General features: G+C 39.4%; 1 protein-coding gene across 4 annotated transcripts in view; it reads left to right on the forward strand.

Annotated features, from left to right (window-relative positions):
* Positions 1 to 21,102, forward strand: part of ADCYAP1R1 (ADCYAP receptor type I) — a 140,523-nt gene that overhangs the window by 85,196 nt on the left and 34,225 nt on the right. For all 4 annotated transcript variants that reach the window (XM_056338255.1, XM_056338256.1, XM_056338257.1 and 1 more), the window contains exons 5-10: positions 12,119 to 12,154; positions 12,797 to 12,838; positions 14,641 to 14,744; positions 15,303 to 15,400; positions 15,926 to 16,058; positions 18,243 to 18,396. In XM_056338255.1, coding sequence (XP_056194230.1) covers positions 12,119 to 12,154; positions 12,797 to 12,838; positions 14,641 to 14,744; positions 15,303 to 15,400; positions 15,926 to 16,058; positions 18,243 to 18,396 — 567 coding nt within the window. The remainder of the gene's footprint in view (positions 1 to 12,118; positions 12,155 to 12,796; positions 12,839 to 14,640; positions 14,745 to 15,302; positions 15,401 to 15,925; positions 16,059 to 18,242; positions 18,397 to 21,102) is intronic.

The raw sequence follows: 21,102 nt of genomic DNA on the forward strand, positions 1-21,102 counted from the left end.
CCAGGAATGCTGAAATCCTCACCTTTACATACATCCATTTGAACTCATCCAGACACTGAAGCAAGTAGAAATGGTCTTGTGAAATGGAAAGGAATTTGATGGTGATCATTATCTCATCTAAATTTGACCATATGAAACTTGAGGGGTTTAGCTATATGAGTCCTCTAGACTCCATCTGCAGTCAGTGGAGAGAAAGAGACCCACAGAGGGCAATTTCTGTTATTCCAAGAGACACAAGGCGAATCATGCCTTGGAGATACTTCTTTATCCAGCAAGTACTAAGGGCAATTTGCTTAAAATAGGCACCTAACTTTTGAATGGGCGAAGATTAGTTCCTCTTTAAATGATCAGGTATAAAAATATACTTTATACTGTAATTCTGTGTGTTTTAGTTATAGCCAGTATAATTAAACACAATCTTTATTGCTGTAATATTGGTTTAGTATTGACTTGGTGGGTACAATAGCACTTACTGAGCTATCTGTGTTTAGCGATAATAGAAAAAAAACATCATGCCAGCATTCATTAGGGTTTGTATCTAGTGTGGGTAAGGAAACGTCCATCCCTCTTTCAGGCTGGTTGCTTTTTGGTGGGTTTGGGTTTTCTCAGTTTCAGTTCTCTGTGATTTTGTAATCAATTTTTGTTGACTACTTGTCATTCAGCCTGATGGTCAAACCAATTCTGGTCATCCTTAACGCAGGATACACACCCAACCAAAAGTTTTCACTATCTGGTTAACAGTGATGCTTGCAGCCTGCAGGCAAAATACTTTAATGTTATTTATTGCACATCAGCAGATGGCTGATACATTGTCATCTTCTGATATAACTGCAGGAGGCCTGTTGCTCTAGACAGTCCGTCTGAATTTCCATTAGGACCTCTCCTTTTCAATGGTTTGTAATCTAAATCCCCTACATACCCTCAAGCTACAGTGTGCTAACACATGGTAACATCACTTTTCTCTCTCTCCCTGCCTGTTTCGGATGCAATCACTTTTCTCTCTCTCCCTGCCTGTTTCAGATGCAATGCTTAGCGTTATTGCTAATTTAATACTATGGAGAGTAGTGCCATGTACATCTACGGCACAAAAAATCTCCCCCGCTGCCAACCAGTCCACTCAACTCTGCCATGGACACTTTAACTATTCTCTATTTCAACAGATGTCTCTGACACTTTAACTGAGCCATGCCAGCCTCTTGCCTTCCTTTCCTGTTCTTTTACACCTGGTGATCAAGAGCTCTTGCACCCTATGGAAAGCATCCTTAAAGATCTGCCAGCTCTGTTCTGCCCCCTTGCACCTGAGGAGCGTTTCCCAGGGGTTCCTATTAATTCCTTGAACAGCTGGAAGGTTGCTTTCCTGAAATTCAGGGTTCTGACTTTACTCTTTGCCTGACCCATATCCCTCAGGACTGCAGACTCCACCAGTGCATGATCACTGCAGCCCAGGCTGCCCCTAATCCCAACATCACCAACGTCACCTAACCCATCTCCCTCCTCAAGGACAAGCTTAGGTCACTGTGATCTGTTCCAGAGCTTAACTAACCTGTTAACTGTTAATGGGACTTTTTTTTTTTTTAAAAAAAAGTAATATATGCTTAAATATATATATATATATAAATGAAAAGCTCTTCATAACTAGAGCTATGTAAAGTAACAGGCTGAAATAATATTTTTAAATTATTTGCCTAGGATTTACAGACTTGTTCACATACTGTACTTCCCATTTGACCTGTAGCAGGGTGATAGTATGACCCTAAGGGAGGAGTAGTCAGTCCAGTGTAAACATATGTCCAGATTTTTTCATCTCCTCACAGGATCATGAACAAAAGCGACAGCTGTTACCTCTTATAGTGCTGGGTTTGAGGGGGTTTTGGACATCTGTTCAGTAGGAACAAACCCAAGATTCATAATTCATTAGATAAACAAATAAACATTTAATCTGGAGTAGTTTGAAATCTCTACCGATCCAGCTGGATTTGCACTAGTGACCCCAAGGTGGAAATATCTACATCCATAATCACTCTTGTGGTTGAATCAGCATGAATTTTTACTATCATTGTTGCTAATTATAATTACCTGAGTATATTTGTTTCAATGAGGGCTTAATGAAAAAAGTCACATTTTATGACGGTTCCTTAAATAAAGGGTTATTAGATAACTAAAATGTTTCAAAGACACAGCTAATCACATTTTATAGATTGTTATAGTATCCTCTGGCTGCTGCTATGTTTCTAGAATATGTAACTAGGCTAGGCACTGACACTAATATTTAATAATAGTGCCTTCATTTTTTTTAATACAGCAAAATTTTTATATGACCATAAATCATTTTTACAAATAGTAGCAATAACTTTAAATTATACTTTTAAAAAGTTTGTCCTATGAAGCACTGAAGCACCAGCTGCTTGTATAGGCAAACCATAAGATATGTCAATCTTAAAGAGGGAGTAGGACTTATGTCACTTGGTTTTGGATATCTCTAGGTTATATTTGTAAGTCTGAACGGATCACCTGAATTTCTAGTTTGGTAAATGGAAAGCAATGGGTACTTGTAGAAGATGTTTCCTCTGACCTATCTCAAAGGTTTATCTTAAGATGAAGGAAATCGCTGGAAGGGGCTGTCTGTTTTATGAATTTCAGAAAGGAATTTGGCTGCCTCGGCTCAGATGTCTGAGTTCCATATGCAGTAAAATGGGAAGGGAAAAAAAAAAAAAGACTGAACTGTCATCTGGAGAGGTTTTTGTTGAAAAAATATCTATGGATTTGGCTAAAACTACCAGCTGTTACTGCTTTTAATTTTAATTAATAATAATTATTTTAATGAACAAAATAAAATGAAATAAAAAATAATAATTATTATTAATAAGAAAATCCTGCTCTAGCATTCACTGCAAGTGAACTGCGGAACAGCATTGGAGCTGCTGTCAACATCATACAGAAAGCCTAATGTTAATTCCCGTGTGGTGTGGTTGGTGAGCCTTACTTGAAACATTTCATTTCACCTCTCTACTCCTCCAAAATCCCAGAATTTTTAATTTCTTTTCAGATGCAGAATGTGAACAAATATCTCCCCATGAAAAAAACATTATTGGGTCCTGAGAGTTTTCTCATCTAGTAGGTTAAGGATTTACAGTGGCATTCCTTCCAAAGGGTTCCTAAATATTAATATATTTTCCACTTCAGCACTGATTCCTTTGACTGATATACGTGAACTCAGTTTTATTCTCACTGGGAGCTACAACCTCCATGGTGGTGCTGTTGTATATCACGCTTTCTCTATGCCTTCCCGGTACTGACTCCAGAGACGACCACTCTAGAACTGGGTATATTTAAAGCATTCTAAGGCATCTTTGCAATGAAAGGGAAAAAAAATAATTGTGTAAAGATGTGATGTTGCATTTCAGTATGACATAGCAAGACCTAGAGATGGTCCCAGCATAATGATCTGTGTTCCCAGCTGCAAGTTTTTCTTTGTTTTGTTCTTTTTCCCTTTTTCCTACAGACAGAGGTGATACTGCATGGCAGTGGAAATCTACAGAACAAGTCTGTGCTTTTCTTTCTTTGCCCTGTGCAGCTGAGACATTCTGGAACATACAAAGCCACATGACTCATATGGACCAATGGAAGAAACCCAATAGCCAGATCAGAAATGAACATATTTTTAGATCTTAGATTTGTAGTAAAAATGAATACAAATTATAATAGGAAATTGCTGAACTCCACCCTGAGAAAATACTTTCATTCACAAATTCAAATAATATGATTAGCTGTTACTGAACCTTCCAGCAATTTAGAATATTTATCTAGTGCTCAGTTTAGGACGCTACCTGCTGCACCCAAAACAGTATTGCTACAACACCTGGTGTACTATGTAAATGTACATAATTTTTACCAAAGACATAAACCACATCTTATCTTGATACCAGGATTAAGGGGTCCTAATTAAAATCCAGTAGAATGAAGAATGTAACCAGGTATTATAGAATTTCAGAGGGAATTATATCCTGTGCTCACCTTTTAGAACCAAAGCGATTGGCTCGCTGCTATTCTGGAAGTTGTATGGCTTCCGTGCTCAGCCAACAAGATTTATTGTCCCTGTGAACAAGGAACTGAAAACAAACTGTTACTGATCCCATCAAAACCACTGGGAGACACTCAAGTACTTTGTCATAAGAACATCAAGCCTCGTACTCTGCACTAGAGATACCATGGGTGGACCATGGGATTTATGAATCAGGGTTAATTGGATTTGGGAAGCTATCTGTGGGCTTGCTTTGTTTTGTTTTCTCTCCTGTCTGAGTTTAAGTGTTATCCCTAATCAAACAGAATAAGATGACAAGAGAAGAGTTAATGAGAAGGGAAGTGATATTGCATGTTCATATGTGAAAAGCCTTTCTGTATCATTTCTGGGGAAATAGTTCTGGTAAAGTCTGTCACTGCTGTCTATATACCACTATGAAAATAGTACCTAACTCCCAAACTGGGTGAAAAGACAAAAGTCATTTTCTTCCCAAGGTGAAAGCTGCTGAAAATATTTGCAAGTCACAGTTTCTATTAGTTTGGGTTATGTATTGATATTTTTTGATACAGAGAGAAAGAAAAGGTGACTGTTAAAGGTCAGGGGCCTTCTAAACAACAAACTGTATCTGGAAGATTGTGCATTTATTTTCTACTGAAGTAGAAGATGTAGGTTCTCTTTGCTACTAGCTGTAGCATCGCAGCAGACTGAAATTGGAAATTACATTTGCCTATCAAGTAGGCAAGGCAAAAGATCAATGCAAAGGTCTAGATTTCTATTCAAGTATATCTTACCCCTGGTGGGTATTTCAACATCCTGCATGAAAACCGAGGGAAGGAAAACATTGGAACCAAGCAGTAGTCTCTGAAAAACAGACATGACCCATTCCCTAGCGTTTTCATCATGGGAATAATAATGAGCCATCAGAGCTTTGTTAGTCTTTGAAGCAACCAGGACTCTGTGCATACCTTAGTTTTATCCTTGGCTTTGTAGAAGATCCTATGAAGCATTCAGAAGCAAGTTCAATACAAAAGTATATGGGTTTATATATATATATATATATATATATATATAAAATGCGCACACGTATATATCCACACAACAGCTAAAGGTTTTCGGCAGCTTTCAAAGCTGTCTGCAGATTGCATATGTGTTATTGTCGCTTAGTGTTCAGCAAGTCCTAGAAAGAATTGTGTGAAGAACAGGTACAAGAGACCTACCAAGTGTGGATGTAAGAATAATGCCTTGCCAATAACCAAGATAATAGTGCTTACTAGATAACAAGTCCTTTCCTGCTGGTTTTCACCCCTAGGCTTTTCACAGGCAGTAAAGCCATGGGATTATTTCAGCTTTTCCAAGGCAAGGAAGACAACCTGTAATTAAGCATACCACCTCAGTCACAGCACCGAAGTCTATCTGCAATGCAGAGGGAAAGGGGAGGAAAACATTGCCATCAAAGAAGAGTAACTTTACCTACATGTCCAATCAAGTAGTTAAGGCCTTGCAGATGCTTTTTACAGAAAAAGGACATTTTATGGCCTTTCCAAACAACTTATGGGAACATAAGACTCTGTGCTTCTGATATTCGAACATACAATGTGACCAAGAGCATTTCAGCTAAAGGTCAAGTCTTTGGTCTTGGCAAGAGGACATCCTGCAGTGGCCAGGCGAAAGCTGTAATGGAACTCAAGACCTTTGTCAATATGATTTGAAAGCTATTTTGACCCTGAAAAATAAAAAAAATCATGCTCCTCTGGGAAGCATGCAAGGGTAGAATGTGCTGAGAACCGCTGAGTAGTTTGTGGAACACCTGGACAGCAAAAGGCAGAACACTGAAGTATCACTGTACGTGCAACATGGGCAAATGCTTCAACCTTCACTAGCAGTCTTTGCTCTATCCTTGTTTCTCCTCTTTATTCAAATAAATGAGAAAAGAGTTCCAGTTGATTGCAGGATTTTAGGTATGGTGGGCACACATTCTTTCTTGCCGTTAAGCACATGATATAATATGCTTTCTTCTCTGGGACTTATTTCATAACTGATAATCTTTGTTGGACACATTTCTTATTTTCTGTGTTTCTTGCTTGAAAAACATTTGCTTTTCTCTGAAATATGACCCCTGCCCTCTTCAGAGCTAGAAGACCCTTCAATAGTATTTGTGTTGATCTTGTACAATGACGGACACTCCTGTGACAGCCAGCCTCGCAGGCAGGATACAGATAATGTTTAGATGATGCCTAGCAGTTGCTATGGTGACCTCAGGCCACTGCTAGTTTCATAGCTTTTGATAGGAGAGAGGAAGAAAAGAAAGTCGTAATTTCTCTGACCTGTTATTGATCATAGCTGTATGCCAATCCTGCCTCAGCCAGCGCTATGTGCTATGGCCTGTATGTTCTCCATATGGGACTTCCCTGGTATTCTTCTGTGATCTCCAGGCATGATTCACTGGGTCTTCTTGTCCCTATGTCATGAAACCATGTGCCCTGAAATTTGTATGACGTATAGGAAGAAAGGGCTTGTATATCAGTTCCATCACTGCCTTTACTGCAGTGTTTTGCACAAACCACTGAAGTAACAAAGTTGCGGAAACTAGTTCATCTCATACTATGGTAGATGTCTAAAGCAAACCACTTAAAAACAAACTTCTGGATGTACCAGTCTCTTAACCCTTTATGGGAGGAGACGTAAAAAAACAGATAAACCTACATTCAGCTGAACAAGTTGGATGGAATGAATTTGCCCCATGGGACAAGTTCCTCAGATGTTCTTAGGCACCTGTTGCTATTCAAACATACAAACATGGACCAGGCTTCCTAATCTTACCCTTAATTTCCCTCTGCCTCAGTTTTCTTGTTTTCTAAATACATTTAGCAATTCTACATACTATTTAATAATAGTATTTAGTATTAAATACAATAAAATAATAGTATTTAACAATACTATTTCATTTCATGATGTCTCTGTGTGAGGACTATGTTCACAAATCCCTCTGACAAGGCAAATGGCAGTATATGGTAAATGCCAAGTGACGATAATGACTTGCAACCTGTAGTTTAAAGTATTATCTATAACGCTGGAGAGACCAAACCCCCTGGAAATAGTGAAGGGAAGCACATAACATAAGGAAAGGTGTGGGAACCTCTAAGGCCATGTACTCTGTAACCTTGCCTGGCTGCCACTTTCCACGGATCCAGTTAATGAGATTAGAAAGACCTAGCAGCTGATCCTGGATCACTTTCCCCCAAAAAAAGAGTTGTAATGAAGGGACTGGGATGGTTGGATAGTGTGCATGTGGGATCATCTGTGCTCAGATCCAGGACTGGGCAGAGGGCATTAGGAGCAGCGGGCAGAGTATGCAAGGCGGTATCTGTGTGAGGAGCTCAGAAAGCCCCAGAAAAGCTGCTAAGTAGACTGCTGTTCCCAACTGCGGCTTTGCCAGCCGGCTGAACAGATTGCTGGTGCATAAGAGCAGCATGCAGCAATGAGGAAGGGAGTGAAATGGCGCAGTGTGGTGGATGCTGTGGAGTCGGGTGTGAGAGCTCGCCGATTTATTTCATCATTATAAATTAAATGTTAAGCTTCTAATCAGTGCTATATAAAACAGGAAAAAAACGGAATTCCTGCCTCACCAGCTCATTATCCACATAGCTGAGCAGCACGATAACAAGCGATTGTAAGAAATGTTTTCTGTAACCTCTCTCTGCCCCACTCTCTGCACTTTCTGAAGGGACAGAATTAACATGCAGTAAAAACAGTGTGAGCTTTGCCCATTGATCTCAGTGCTGTCAAAATCCAACCTTTTGGAGTCTAACCTATGTGGACCAGTCCTCCAGCTGATAATACTGAGACGGGAACAACAGGATCAAGAGAAAAGTGTGGGCAGGCTGTTTCAGGCCAGAATAGTTCTGGAAGCCCTTCTTTCCCCAACCTGCCACTTATAAGGGACAAATGCTGGAACAAAAGGGTTAAATGCAAGTTGTGTTCAGATAAACAAACCTATGGGAGATAAAGCAGTTGCCATGCCAGCTGACACCAAAAGCAGCCAGCACAAATTTGGCACAAAGAAGATCTAAAAGGCAGCACTGAGCTCCGAGGCTCATCGCGCACAGGCTGTTTCTTGGCTTTAAGCTTTGCCAGTCCTGTTCAGTTTAAATCAGAAGCAACAATTGCTTGCATCAAATTTCTTATCAGTTGGAGGATAGTGAGGAGGTAGTTATGTTTTCTGGGACTCAGCAAATGGAAACCAAGAAAGTAAGTCCCACAAACATGCAAGAAAAGGGCATGAAAGATCTGGGTCTCTGCCACTAACTCTATGGGAAGCCTTTGGCAAGTCCTTTGACTGGGTTGTTGGGTTTTTTTCCTTCTTTCATCTCTTCATGTAGAAAATAGAAATTAGCAATATTGTATGTATTTTAATTCTGTTTTGTCTTTGGAACTGAAAATTCAGCATTCTGATGGATCTTCTTTAGGTCTCTAAGCAGTACTGCAAATAACATCTAATTAATCATGGCAGTTTAAACTCTAAAGGGAGATTTGCCTTACTCCCCCAAAAGTGACACTTGCCTGTTCAGACTGGTCAAACAGTAAATTACACTATCTGTCAACACACTGGATAAACCATCCTTTCTCAAGGATAACATTAGCTTCCTCAGGAGTTTATTGACTAATGTGAGCAAGTATTGATTTAATAAATGGTGTTCTAAGATACCGTTTAATGTCCTTCCTTCTGTAGTTTGGGCTGTGCCGTTATTTAACCACATGTGAGGAGCACAGGTGTCATTCACAGAAGCCAGGAATGTAATCCCTGAAAAATGGATTTGCAGTGAAAATGCAGATGAAAAGCACATTTTAGTTATTCTTCATTTCTGGGAGAGTAACATATTCCATCTAGCCTGTTGTATAATCATCTTGACGGGCTTTCTCTGCGTCATCAGTGAAGTGTAATGCACCAGTTTCTCATTGTTTATGTCCTGAGTAAGGCAGTGAGAGGACTTGTGTGAAAGCCCATGCAGCGAGGTGCCCTACGGTTTTGCCCATGACATCACTGACACCAGAGTAAATTTGCTGAGGTCTTTCTAGAGTCAGAAAGGCACTCAGGTGAAAAAAAACCAACACAAGCTCAAAACCACAAAAACCGAGTTTTTAATCGGAGAAATGAGAGGAACTGCCCTATGTCTGGACTTCCTACAACCCCAGCTCAAATGCAAGCTCAAGCCTTCTCATATATGTAGGCATCTTAAATATTAAGCACAGAAATAATGCAAATTAACTCCCTTCGCACTGTCATGCATGTGAGCAAACATAGCCATTGGCACAGTTATCTGTCATGTAAACATCTGTATTCTGGTGCAGGGGACATGAACATGTGGTGTCAGAGAGAAGGGCAGTGGCAGCACACAAGAATTTTAAGTCAGAAGGTGGCTGCATGTTCCCTTGTGTACCTATATACATATATATGTGCATACACACACAAATATAATTGTGTATGTGTGTATGTTATCCCAACACTCATTAGACAGACTTTGGCTTTTAGTTGTAATTCAGGGCATAATGTTCAGTGTAAATCTAATTGACTTTCCAGTAGCTTAATTTATTATTGAAAATTAGGGTGATGGATCAAGCCTAAAAGCCTGTATAGCAAAAGGTTGTACTGGAACTTTCTTCAGTACGTTAACAAGGACTCAGATGTAGAAAAATATGGTTAAAAAAGGCCAGTTTGCTCCTACAGCAATCAGAAAATTAACATTGTCAAAAATATTAACCTCTTCCTAATGCCCAGAGTTAAAATGCAATCATTATTTAAGTATATATTAAAAAAAAAAGCCTCTTCATTTCACAAAACTAATATGATATTTTGACTGTTATCACAGATGTAATGAAATTCAAAATGAACTAAAATCTAATATTTTAACATCAGTGTGACTACCACCGATTATTTAGAATGAAATAATGGAAATTTTTATTTCCTTCTTTTTAGATTATAGGGGGAAAAAAGCTCAATTTAAAACATTTAAATTTCAAAAAAGTTTTTTTTCTCAGTCATCAGTGTAATATGCCAGGATGCGAGGAACATCATGCTTCAATGTACTTTAACATTGCCTGGTCTTTCTCCAACAAGAATTATGCAAAGTTTATAGTATCATGTCTCAAGATGTAAGCCACACTGTACAATTGATAAACTGAAACTGGAGTTTTATGAGTCCAGGAGGTTTTGCAGCTTTTCTTGCAGCTTCTTCTTACCCTGCTTCTGTGGGTCATTGTAAGATACAGGCTAGTGAGTGAGGTGACATCACGTAGGAGCCAGTGCCATTATAAGCTACTTGATTTGAGTGGCAGCAGGCTATGAAGAACATTATGAAAGGCAGTGATAAAGGAACAGCAGCTTATTCTTTGATACTCTAATTGCATAATAAAACCACAGATAAAATTTCCCACAGGATATCCTAAACTTGCTATTCTGAATTCAGATTTTAGCAATATAAGCATCTATATCTGAGCTAAATCACTGTTAATAAACCTGGGGTTTGGTAGACTTGGGAGGGAAACTGATCTGTCCACAATACCCTGCAGAGGCATCCCTGTTATTCTGCCAAGAACCTGGAGCACAGCCTTAGCGCTTCTGCAGCATCTGGTAATTTAGACTGATGCAGCAGGTTGAACAATCTTTGCTGGAAAATGTTTGCTCAGAGCATTGGTGACTTCTCTTCAGAATTAGTGGACTTACCCAATATTTGCAAACATCCAAGAATTCTCAGATATGAAATCTCGAAAGCAGCTGGAGTTGGGTGGAGAAGCCAGGAGACCAAGGGTGTTCTCACCATGGTTTTCAGTATTAACCCTCTAAAGTAACTGCTGGGTTGAGTGTGTAGGTTTGATGTTGAATACATCCACTCAAAGACACGCTACAGTCTGCCTGATGCTGCAGCTTAGTTTTCTAGACTCCCTCCATGATCTTCACACTAAATCCTCTGCTTTCTGTCTCAGAAAATCAAAGAGCATATCTGATTTATTTTAGAGGAGAGAGAGAAATCAATGAATTTAAAATTCTTACATGATAAGGATTTTGAAAAAAAGTATAATAAAATAGGAAATGCATTTTATGCTGTACTGAGAAGACTGCCTTTACTGTTTTGTTTCCTTAGATGCTGTCTCTCTCCTTTCCCATAGGACCAAAATCAATCTTTGTTTGTATTTTACTTTAAATACAAACCCTCTCATGCAAATTGGTGAATGGCTCTTCCAATCCCTAGTTAAGACCTGACCGTATGTTCAGGGTTAAAGAACAACCTGAAGCCCTGTGGTTACTCCAGAGGATACAGAACTAAAGCTAATCTAAACCTTTAACCTGCTGTACTGGTCAATGAAATGTTGGAAACAGTTTTGTGCTGGTGGGAGGGCCACTGGCAGAGCTATTTGCAGGCAGCTCAGTGTCTGTGCACGATGCAGCAGCACCACTCGCTGGCATAAGGCAGCTCCTCTTGGTGCATCTCCCTACACCCAGCCTGAGCCAAAACCCACTGAGGTGTTGGGAAAGTCTGACTTTGGTGCCATTTGTGTGAAGTATTTACTTGGGTGTGGGGGAAATTGGTTTGAGATAATCCCCAAAATATATTTTGGAAGGACGAAAAAAAGGAAAAGGGAAATTTTTAATGCGAACTTAAACTTTTTTATCATTACCATTGTAATATTTTTATTTTTAGTACACAAATCAGCATGGATTTCAACACAATATTTTCGATATTGGTAGGTCTTTCTTATTTCAGAACCTCCCCCCTCCTTTAAAAAAAAAAAAAAAAGAAAAAAACCCCAAACACAAAAATGCTTCCTCATCTCTTTTTCCTATCTTTCCTAGAGTCTGATGAAAGTCCGTGATAACCGGAGATTTAACAACACAAAGCAATCGACCATCTTCCGAAAACTGTTTTCCAGCCATAAAGATACAGCACTGATTTTGAAAAATGGATTTAAACAAAATTTTTTTGCAGTTCTTCTCTGGCCTCTGCTATAGCCATTCCTCATATGGAAAGCAAACTGTTATCAAAATCAAATTGCAAAGCATTATCAAGATCAAATTAATTATTTTTATTCTTCTAATTTCAGGTTGGGAAGTAGACAATTTGGGCCAAACCCATGCAGGTAAGAACCAGTTGTGCTGACTGCCTCCTAAGTACCTCTGTTCTCAAAAATTGTATGCAGTACATAATTTCAGGTTATTGAAAAGTTGTGTATCAACCATGATGATGATGAATACATGTAGCTGGTTGTAACACCGATAAAAAGTGAAAATAAGTATCTAATAAGTTTCTAGAAATCATTGTGCTCTAACCTAAAACCATAGAAGTATACTATCTCACTTAATATCAATTAATTATTGCTTTTTGTCATTGATGGATGGAAATAATTTTTCATTAATTCTGTGAAAATTGACCATACTTAAACATCCATGGATTATAGATGTAAATTTCTAAAGATACAATATTTGACTTCTATATTTTTACAATAAAATTGGTCCTGGTTTGATTGTATGTGTTTTTAGCTATGTGCTCACTGCTTGTCATAGCAATTTTCTAATTTCATAGGTTCAGCTTTGATTTAAACTCACAAGTAAAACTGTGTTTACCTCCAGAAAAGACAGTATCAAGTATTTATTGCCCTTGGGCCGGATCCAAATAAATAAAAATCAATTGGATTCTATTCACTGATTTCCGCAGAGACCAGTTTGGGTCCTAATAGAAAACACAATCAAAACAATTTCATACCAAATTTCCACTTTTATAGGTGATTATGACCTGCTGGAAAGCACAGCCCAGTCTCCCCTAGGTAAGAAACAGAACCGCGGAATGTTTCTCTTTTTCTTTTAACACTGTTAAAAAGGAAGCTCCAAGATATTTCTCCTACCATTTAGGTATTATTTTCTAATCAGTTCTAATTACAGTGACACATTTTCTGGTATGTTACTTTTAGCAGTATTATGAAAATTTATTCCTCCACTATTAAGCCTTGCAATCTAGCAAGTATGATGTTATAAATTATATCTACCTGTTTAACAGTAATTACTAAATGGTGTTAAAGAAAGTCAACACCATGATTCAGTGGTTATTTTCCACAGGAAAACTGGGGATGAATGTGCAAAAGCAATTTATCAAAATTTGCCAAGTAATGCAATGTTCTTAAATGAATGCTGTGATTAGATAGATATATTCTGCCGCATGGATGGCAAACAGATTCTCTAAAAATAAGGTCACTGCTAGTGTTATGAGCTACTTGACTAAACTGCTCTAAGAATGTGAAGCAGTATAACATTAATAAATAAATAATAATAAAAAAACAACAAAAAAAAACCCCAACAAACAAAAAAAGTCCCTACAACTTGGAAATTTCCATCCGTTTGGTCAAGGTACAGTTCATACTCCAGAAACTGTAATAGTTCGATAAATGGAAACTGTTCTATCACACTGGAGAGCAATAACTGCAGCCAGCAGCCCAGCTCTAATTTTTCAACCAGGTCACTGAGCTCTGGCAAGAATAACGGTGCTTAAAGAGGGCACCACGGGGGCCATCCCACCTCGGGCAGCCTCAGCAGCAGTGTCAGTGCCAAGAGACACTTTCCTCTTCTACCCCCAGCTCTTTCTTCTCCTTACAGTTATAAGCCTTTTCACGGTTGTAGCGAAAGCCATTTAGGAGCCAGCCCTCATAGGAGATTAGCCAAAGAGAGGAAAAAGAGAGAAAAAGAGGACGATGTTTTCCCTGAGCCAGTTTCGAGCCTCCTTGCAAACACTTGCTTTAGAGTAAGGTTGTAAGCTGGGATTGGAACGGATAATAGGCAGAAGAATGTGAGAAGCTCTGAAACAGTTTTGAATTGTCAGCTGAAGCCACACTGGGCATCTGGAGATGTAAATGAACATATTGCTGTGAAAACAGAGACGGGAAAGAGATTCCCACTCCATCTTTCCTTTGTTTTCCTACAGAACCTTCTCACAAAGTCACTCTCAGATAAGAGCCTAGGCTTGAAGATAAGTGAGTGGGATACATCTCATCTGGCTATAGGAGAACAATCCAGCTGCCTCACCATAGATGTATAATAGCTATTTCAGATATCCTACAGTGTCCTGCCTGGCTTCCAGCAGCCATTCCAAAAAATCACATTGGCCTTGTGGTTTTTGCCAGTCCCACACATATGCCTCAGATACAGATCATATTAAATACCGCAAAGTGCCTGTATTTAAGCACTGGACTTACCTTTTAGCCATCTGAACCATAGATGTCTAAGTCAAATCTGTATTCCCTATTTCAGAGTCGATACAGGGAGATGGACTGACCCCTGTTTTAGGTACCCACTTGACAATGAGAACCTTGGTGGCCTGGAGGCACTCACTATACTGCTTAAATCACTGTTGCTCTCTGGTGACCAGCTTTAGCAGTAGACATCAGTAGGTGCCTGTTGTAAAACTGGGACATTAAAGATGGCATTAAACTTTCAAGATGCCATTAAGGTCTTCTACGGACAGGCAGATAAATAGCACCCCCAGTAGTACTGTGGGGTTTTCTTTGGTCATGTACCAAAGGGGGGTGTCCTGGGGTTTGCTTCAATGATATCACATTCACAACTGTATTTGGCATAGGGGACATCAGCAGAAATTGCACTGAAGATGGCTGGTCTGAACCTTTTCCTCATTATTATGATGCCTGTGGCTTTGATGAAAATGAAACAGAGTCCGATAACCAGGTAGGAATTAATCTTATAACTAAAGACAAATGAAGGGGGGGGGAGCGGCAGGCTGCTTTTTATCCAGCCTCTAGACATGTTCTGATTTGTTGGTGATGAGAATGAAACAAACAGGTATTTATGGGCATAAAAATTTGAGAAACAAGATTTAAATCCTTCCTAGCCCTGTACTGAATATTGCATCCACAACATGAGTGTTTACTGTTGATACAGCTTGTAACTTCTAGAAGCATAGGTTAGCCCCCAATTCTTCCCCTGTTGACTGAAGAATCCCTTAGCCAACCACTTTTTTTCTACAGATACATGAACAGTGGTCAAAGAAATATAGACAGCCTTTGCTAGCTCACTGACAAATAAGCTTCACGGTATGCAGACCCAAGGGCATGCCAGGCACAGAGGAAGGCTCTAATATATGGTGAGATCTCAGGGGAGCCAAGAGGAGAAAACAACAGGCTGCCCAAGAAACAAATCCTGCCTGTGGTTGCGCCTGCACGTTGAAAGGGTAAAGAAGATGTGGCCGTAGACAAACGGTTTAACGTGTGTTGTTTGCCTCCCAAGGATTACTACTACCTATCTGTGAAGGCTCTGTACACGGTGGGATACAGCACTTCTCTTGTTTCCCTCACCACCGCCATGGTGATCCTGTGCCGTTTCAGGTGAGTCAGGACATGAGCAGTGAGCTGTTCAGCCACTGGAGGAAAAAAAATTGGAGCTCATCTGCCCAAAACCATGTTTAAGCTTTTAACTCACCAGATGTAAAATAAGAGAGAGACAACCCCTTAGCAACGTTGTTCCCCCTGCTTGGACACACTCCAGCAGTCACATCTCAATAGACTGTAAATGCAGCTGCAGAAGCTGTGGGTCTCTTTTATGCAACTGCAGAAGCTGCATCAGACTGGGTCTATTTTATAGACCTTTTATATATATATATGTGTGTGTGTGTATGTATACATATATATATATATATATATATATACCCCCTATATGCTTTTGCAGGAAAATCACCAAATCCTCCTCTTAGCCAGGTTTAGTGTCAACACTATCCACAGTCCTGGCTTTCAGACACTGCTATTCTTAGCACCAAGGTGCTCTGGCCATGTGTGTTATTTCCACAAAAGAAAAGTATTGCCTTTTTTCCCCTCCCCCTCTTCTTTTCCTCTCCCTTGCTCTCTCCTCTCTAGGAAGCTTCACTGCACTCGAAATTTTATCCACATGAACCTCTTTGTTTCATTCATCCTACGTGCAATATCTGTATTCATTAAAGATGGGGTTCTTTACGCTGAACAGGATGGCAACCACTGTTTTATCTCAACGGTAAGTAAAACCAAAGCCAAAACCTTTTCCTTTAATTTTTCCAGCATGAGATAACAAAAAACAGTGAGGCAGGCAGCAGTCTGTTGAGTATCATAAGCTGAGAAGCTATTGGGGGAGAAGGTTATTGGTGGTAAAATTCCCTCCTGGTTCACAGCAAAACTGTGGATGTATCATCCTGTGAAGTCCTCAATGTGCAGCCGTCTGTCCTTCAGGACAAACCTACGGGTTTTGGTTTCTGTCTCCAGTCAGGTTGTTTCTCCCTTTCACAGATCTGCACAGTGACAGGTGGGATGAGAACAGGCACAAGCAATTTCCTTCATCTGAAGGTCTGGTTTTTCTCCAGAGCCTAATTTTTTCTGGATGTCAGGCAAAGTCATGTGTAAACAGGGTGACCATTCAGACATAGAAAATACTCCTGACAGTCACACTCTCAAAAAATCATTGGTATTAGCCAAGTGTTTGCCTCTGAAGTGTGGTTTCATGGAAAGCAGTCTCCCACACAGATGCACTTGGGTATATATTACATGTAAATCCCCATTCCTTTCACATTTAAGGCTAGTGTTTGATTTGATAAATCAGCTTACTGAGTGTAATTATGGTGGAATTACAGTGAGTTCCCAAACTGAGATCTCCTTTATCCATCTAGTTATGAGCTAAATTCCCTGTGAGTCACTTCCACAAGGAAAGTGCAGCTGTGTAATTTCGTCAGCCTTTTCTTTGTCATTTAAAATAGTTTTTGCTTTTAATTCTTCTCCATAATAATGCTGAAGCCATGTTAGATCTGTAGTTCATTTATACCACTTTTCTGATAGTGGCATCACCCCTTTTTTTAAAAACACTTGAAGGATAAACCACATTAAAATCAGCCATCTTGTGTCTAGGTCTTCATCTGTGGTACAGCTTCTATGAAGAAACTCAAGATCTGATATCTCTAAACATACTGGTTGTAGATTTGGCCCAGAGGACGGAGTGCAAGTAGGAACTAGTCAAAATTATCAGCCTTCCACTGCCCCAACCAGGACTTTCCAGTTTACACACTGATTCTGCTCTGATCTGTTGAAAAGTCCTACTTTTGTAGGATTAACGATGTCTCACTAGGATGTAACACTGGAAAAGCAAGTGTGTCCTACCTTACAAAGTCAGGGTAGAGCTCCGTTTCCACCTAAGACTTTCTATCACAGAAACACAGAATTGTTTAGGCTGGAAAAGACCTTTAAGACTATCTGGGTCCAGCTGTAAACCTAACACTGTCAAGTTCAGCACTAAGCCATGCCCCTCAGTGCCACATCTACTTGTATTTTAAATACCTTCAGGGTGGTGACTCAACCACCTTCCTGGGCAGCTTGTTCCAGTGCTTGACAGCCCTTTCAGTAAAGAATTTTTCCCTAATAATCTATATCTCTCCTGGTGCCACTTGAGACCGTTTCCTCTCGTCCTATCGCTTGTTACTTGGGAAAGAGACCCCCACCCGCGTGCCGCAGTCTCCTTCCAGGCAGCTGCAGAGCGATAAGGTTGCCGCTGAACCTCCTCTCCTCCAGGCTGCACAATCCCCATTTCTCTTCCCCACCCCCCTCTTTTTTCCTTTTGTACGCTGCTTTTCCTCCCCAGCAAATGAATGAAAGCTGCTATCAGTTTTTTACAGTAAATCACTCTGCTTTCTTTACACTTCAGCTTACTTTCATTTTCTGTCCCTGAGTGACAATACCCACAAATAGCAAGGCAGTGCAGTTCTAAACCTCGCACAGGAGGGAGCATCTTTTCTGATCCCACTCCCAGGGCTCACCACAATCATCCTGCCATTTCACATCCTTCCTCAGGTTTCTCAATACACAACTGGATTCTTTTCTTCTCTGCACTTAATCCTTGGAAGGGGCCTTAAATCTAGCAATTAGTGTTCATTGACGATGTGAACTCCCACTAACGCATGATGTTCTCAAGCTGTCTGCAGACGCTCATCGACCACCTCCCATGGGTAAAATTGGCTACCTGCCCTTTCAAGCTTTGCTCCCTAAGTGGCACCTCACATTCTTCTCATGCTTTTAAAACTTTACTGTTAAAAGTCTATAATACTAGTCCCAGCTGTGTTCCATTCCATTAAGAGATTTGGAGAGGCTGAAAGCATTTTCTCTATCTGTTAGGAGGAAACAACATGGAAATAACTTTGTTTTTCTTGATTCTCTGCAGGTGGAATGCAAAGCGGTGATGGTGTTTTTTCATTACTGTGTCATGTCCAACTACTTCTGGCTTTTTATTGAGGGATTGTACCTTTTCACTTTATTGGTAGAAACCTTTTTCCCAGAGAGGAGATATTTCTACTGGTACACTATTATCGGCTGGGGTATGTGCCATTTCTTCTCTAAAATGTGTCTCAGTGTGCAAGAGATCTCCAACAAACTACCTAATATTTCCACATAGATTTTCAAAGTATAGTTTTAGTCTTCATACAGAAGTACCACTGCAGACCGAACCGTGTTTTGCTTTTTTTGTCTGTATAGAGTTGAACTGCAATCTGGACAACTCCGCATCTTTTGCAGAGATGTAGTCCACAACTGAAAATTGCCTTCTCCAAGATATGATTTTAATGCCAAGTTCTTTAGCTTAATCAAATCTGAAATGCTAAGTCTGGTCCATTTTCCAAGACTTTATTTGTGCCTTTCTTCCAGCTAATAGCTAAACTGTAAATGTTTCCAAAGGGTAACGACATATGCTCATCCTACCTGGATGGGAAATGGAAACTTGCAGTGGAAAGAAACAAGATTTGTTTCAGAAAGGCCAGCTGTATGATGACAACAGATGTAATTATTTTTTGTTCTGGCCTTCTGGAGATAAACTAATTCCTGCAATATGTTATATCAAGCAGTTCTTTGCTGATGTTTCTGTGCAGCAGTCAGATGGTGAAAGCAGAAGAATACATTCATTTTCAATGTACCCTAAGAAGGTTAAGCTCAATTTTTATAGTTAAACAAACGTATTTTTTAAATAATCTGGAAATAATCCTGTGTATTTACGTGTAAAGTCTACAAACAAACCACATGCCTTCAACTATTGTCCTTTGAAAAAAAACCATCTGCATGTAACCTGAACCTTCAAGTAATCCACAGCTGGTTTTGGGTTTTTCCCTCCTGAAGCAGCTGTATATACACAAAAATTCTCATATCCTGGCAAAGTCTTCCTACAATAAGAGCAAAGGTATAGAGAAGAAGTAAGAGGGTAAGTGATCAGAAATAACCTATGGCACAAAAAGGCTGTTGGGAAATGATGGCTGTTGGAAAAGAAACCATTGGAAAAGGATGTTCAAAGTTCCCTTTGTACTATCCACACATGTATAATCACATTACAGCTGAGATATAAGGCTGTTTTAAAAGACAGCTTGGGGATTATGTACATGAAAATGTAACAATTACAAAAGAAAGCAAAGTGTAAATCTTTGCAATATGAACATAAATCAGAGGTTGAGTTCCTTTAATTAAGTTTGCACAAATTTCATATCTGTAGTTTTTTCTGAATGTCAGAATATTGCAATATAGCATATTAAGTGAATTATTTTTTTAAAAAAATCAGTCTCTGTAAAGAAAGAACTACACAGATTAATTCATTCGGTAATGCAACCTCAAGATATTTGATCTTGAGTTGAATATCATAAATAATTTCTAGCTGTTCAGTTTATAGATATCACATCATATTCAAAGCAGCATCAGTAACATCCTTTAGTGACGTTAAGAGAATCTCCAGATGTGGATGGTTTGGTTTGGTTTTGGTTTTTAAACCACATTTTCTCAGCTCCTGCGTATTTCACCTTGAATAGCAGTTCCCCTGACCTGACAGGAGCAATTGGCACTTGGCAAGAGCAGAAGCACTTTCAGACTCTGGATGCGAGCAGCCCCTCAGCTCAGAGCTGGTGTGGAGGGGGTTGCACTGAAGCAGCAGTAAGCAAGAGCTCGGCATTTTGCAGCATCTGGGTGTTTATCTGTTTCTTAAAATGTGCTGAGCACGTCAGCATCCTCATTTGATTAATGAGAACTGCATATGGCTGTGCTGATCCAGACAATTTTTTCCTCTTAAATATCCAATATGCTGGAAAGTTCTCCGATAGACTGTTGTCGTTCTGGGATCTCTCCTAATGCCCTCTCCTAACTCAGGGCAGAGTCAGAGTCAGCAAGAGTAGCTCTCTTCTCAGCCTTTGGGGCTTCTCTGTTTTCTAATGGTACTTAAGAAGCTAAAAAGAGTGTGATAAAGTTATGTATCTGTCTTTGGATGGAGAGAAAAGTAATGTGAGTATATGCATATTCATATAGCAGATGGTTCAGAACTCCAAGCTGATCTAAAATGTGCTTTTTGAACTATATTTTTATGAAACATTTAGGATAAATCTGTCTTCCTGACCATGTTTCAGACTTGGAACGCTATTCATACCATCCAAATTTCAGTAGTGCAAATCAGTGCAAATTCTAGATAGCACATAAGACTCAAGTTTGATTTTTATTATTTTTATTATTGTGTATCTGTTAAGAGCGCAAAGATCTCTATGTTTTCTAGCTAGTCTCATGTGAGAAAATCAGCCTTCCATTTAAATTAAATATGCATGATTTCTTATCCCCAAAACCTATCATTTTTTTATTCTTATCATTTTCCTTTCAAATATTTCTCTGTGAGCTTTTTTAAAGTAGGAGGGCTTCATCAGTCACCTAGGTCTAACAGGGATATTTTTATTTCTGATAGAAGGAATATTGGATTTGACAGAGACTCACTTAAGTAGATTCAGTCAAATGACTAATTAATGTGACATCAACACAGCCTCGCAAAATGTATGAAACATAATTGTTCCTGTCAACTGACGACAGTCTCGCTCACAGCCGCACGCTGGGGTTATCAAGGGCCTTGTTCTGTTTGCTTTTTAGCACTTTATCATTCCAGTGGTGCCTGAATAGATGTAGGCAGCCTCCTAGTCAAAAATTTTATGTGCCATAAAATGTAGATCCAACTTACCCAGAGTTGTCATGCAATATTGCACTAATTTATAAAAATATTTCCAATGAAAAGCCAC

This window comes from Falco biarmicus, chromosome 4, assembly GCF_023638135.1.
Source record: "Falco biarmicus isolate bFalBia1 chromosome 4, bFalBia1.pri, whole genome shotgun sequence".
Classification (NCBI taxonomy): domain Eukaryota; kingdom Metazoa; phylum Chordata; class Aves; order Falconiformes; family Falconidae; genus Falco; species Falco biarmicus.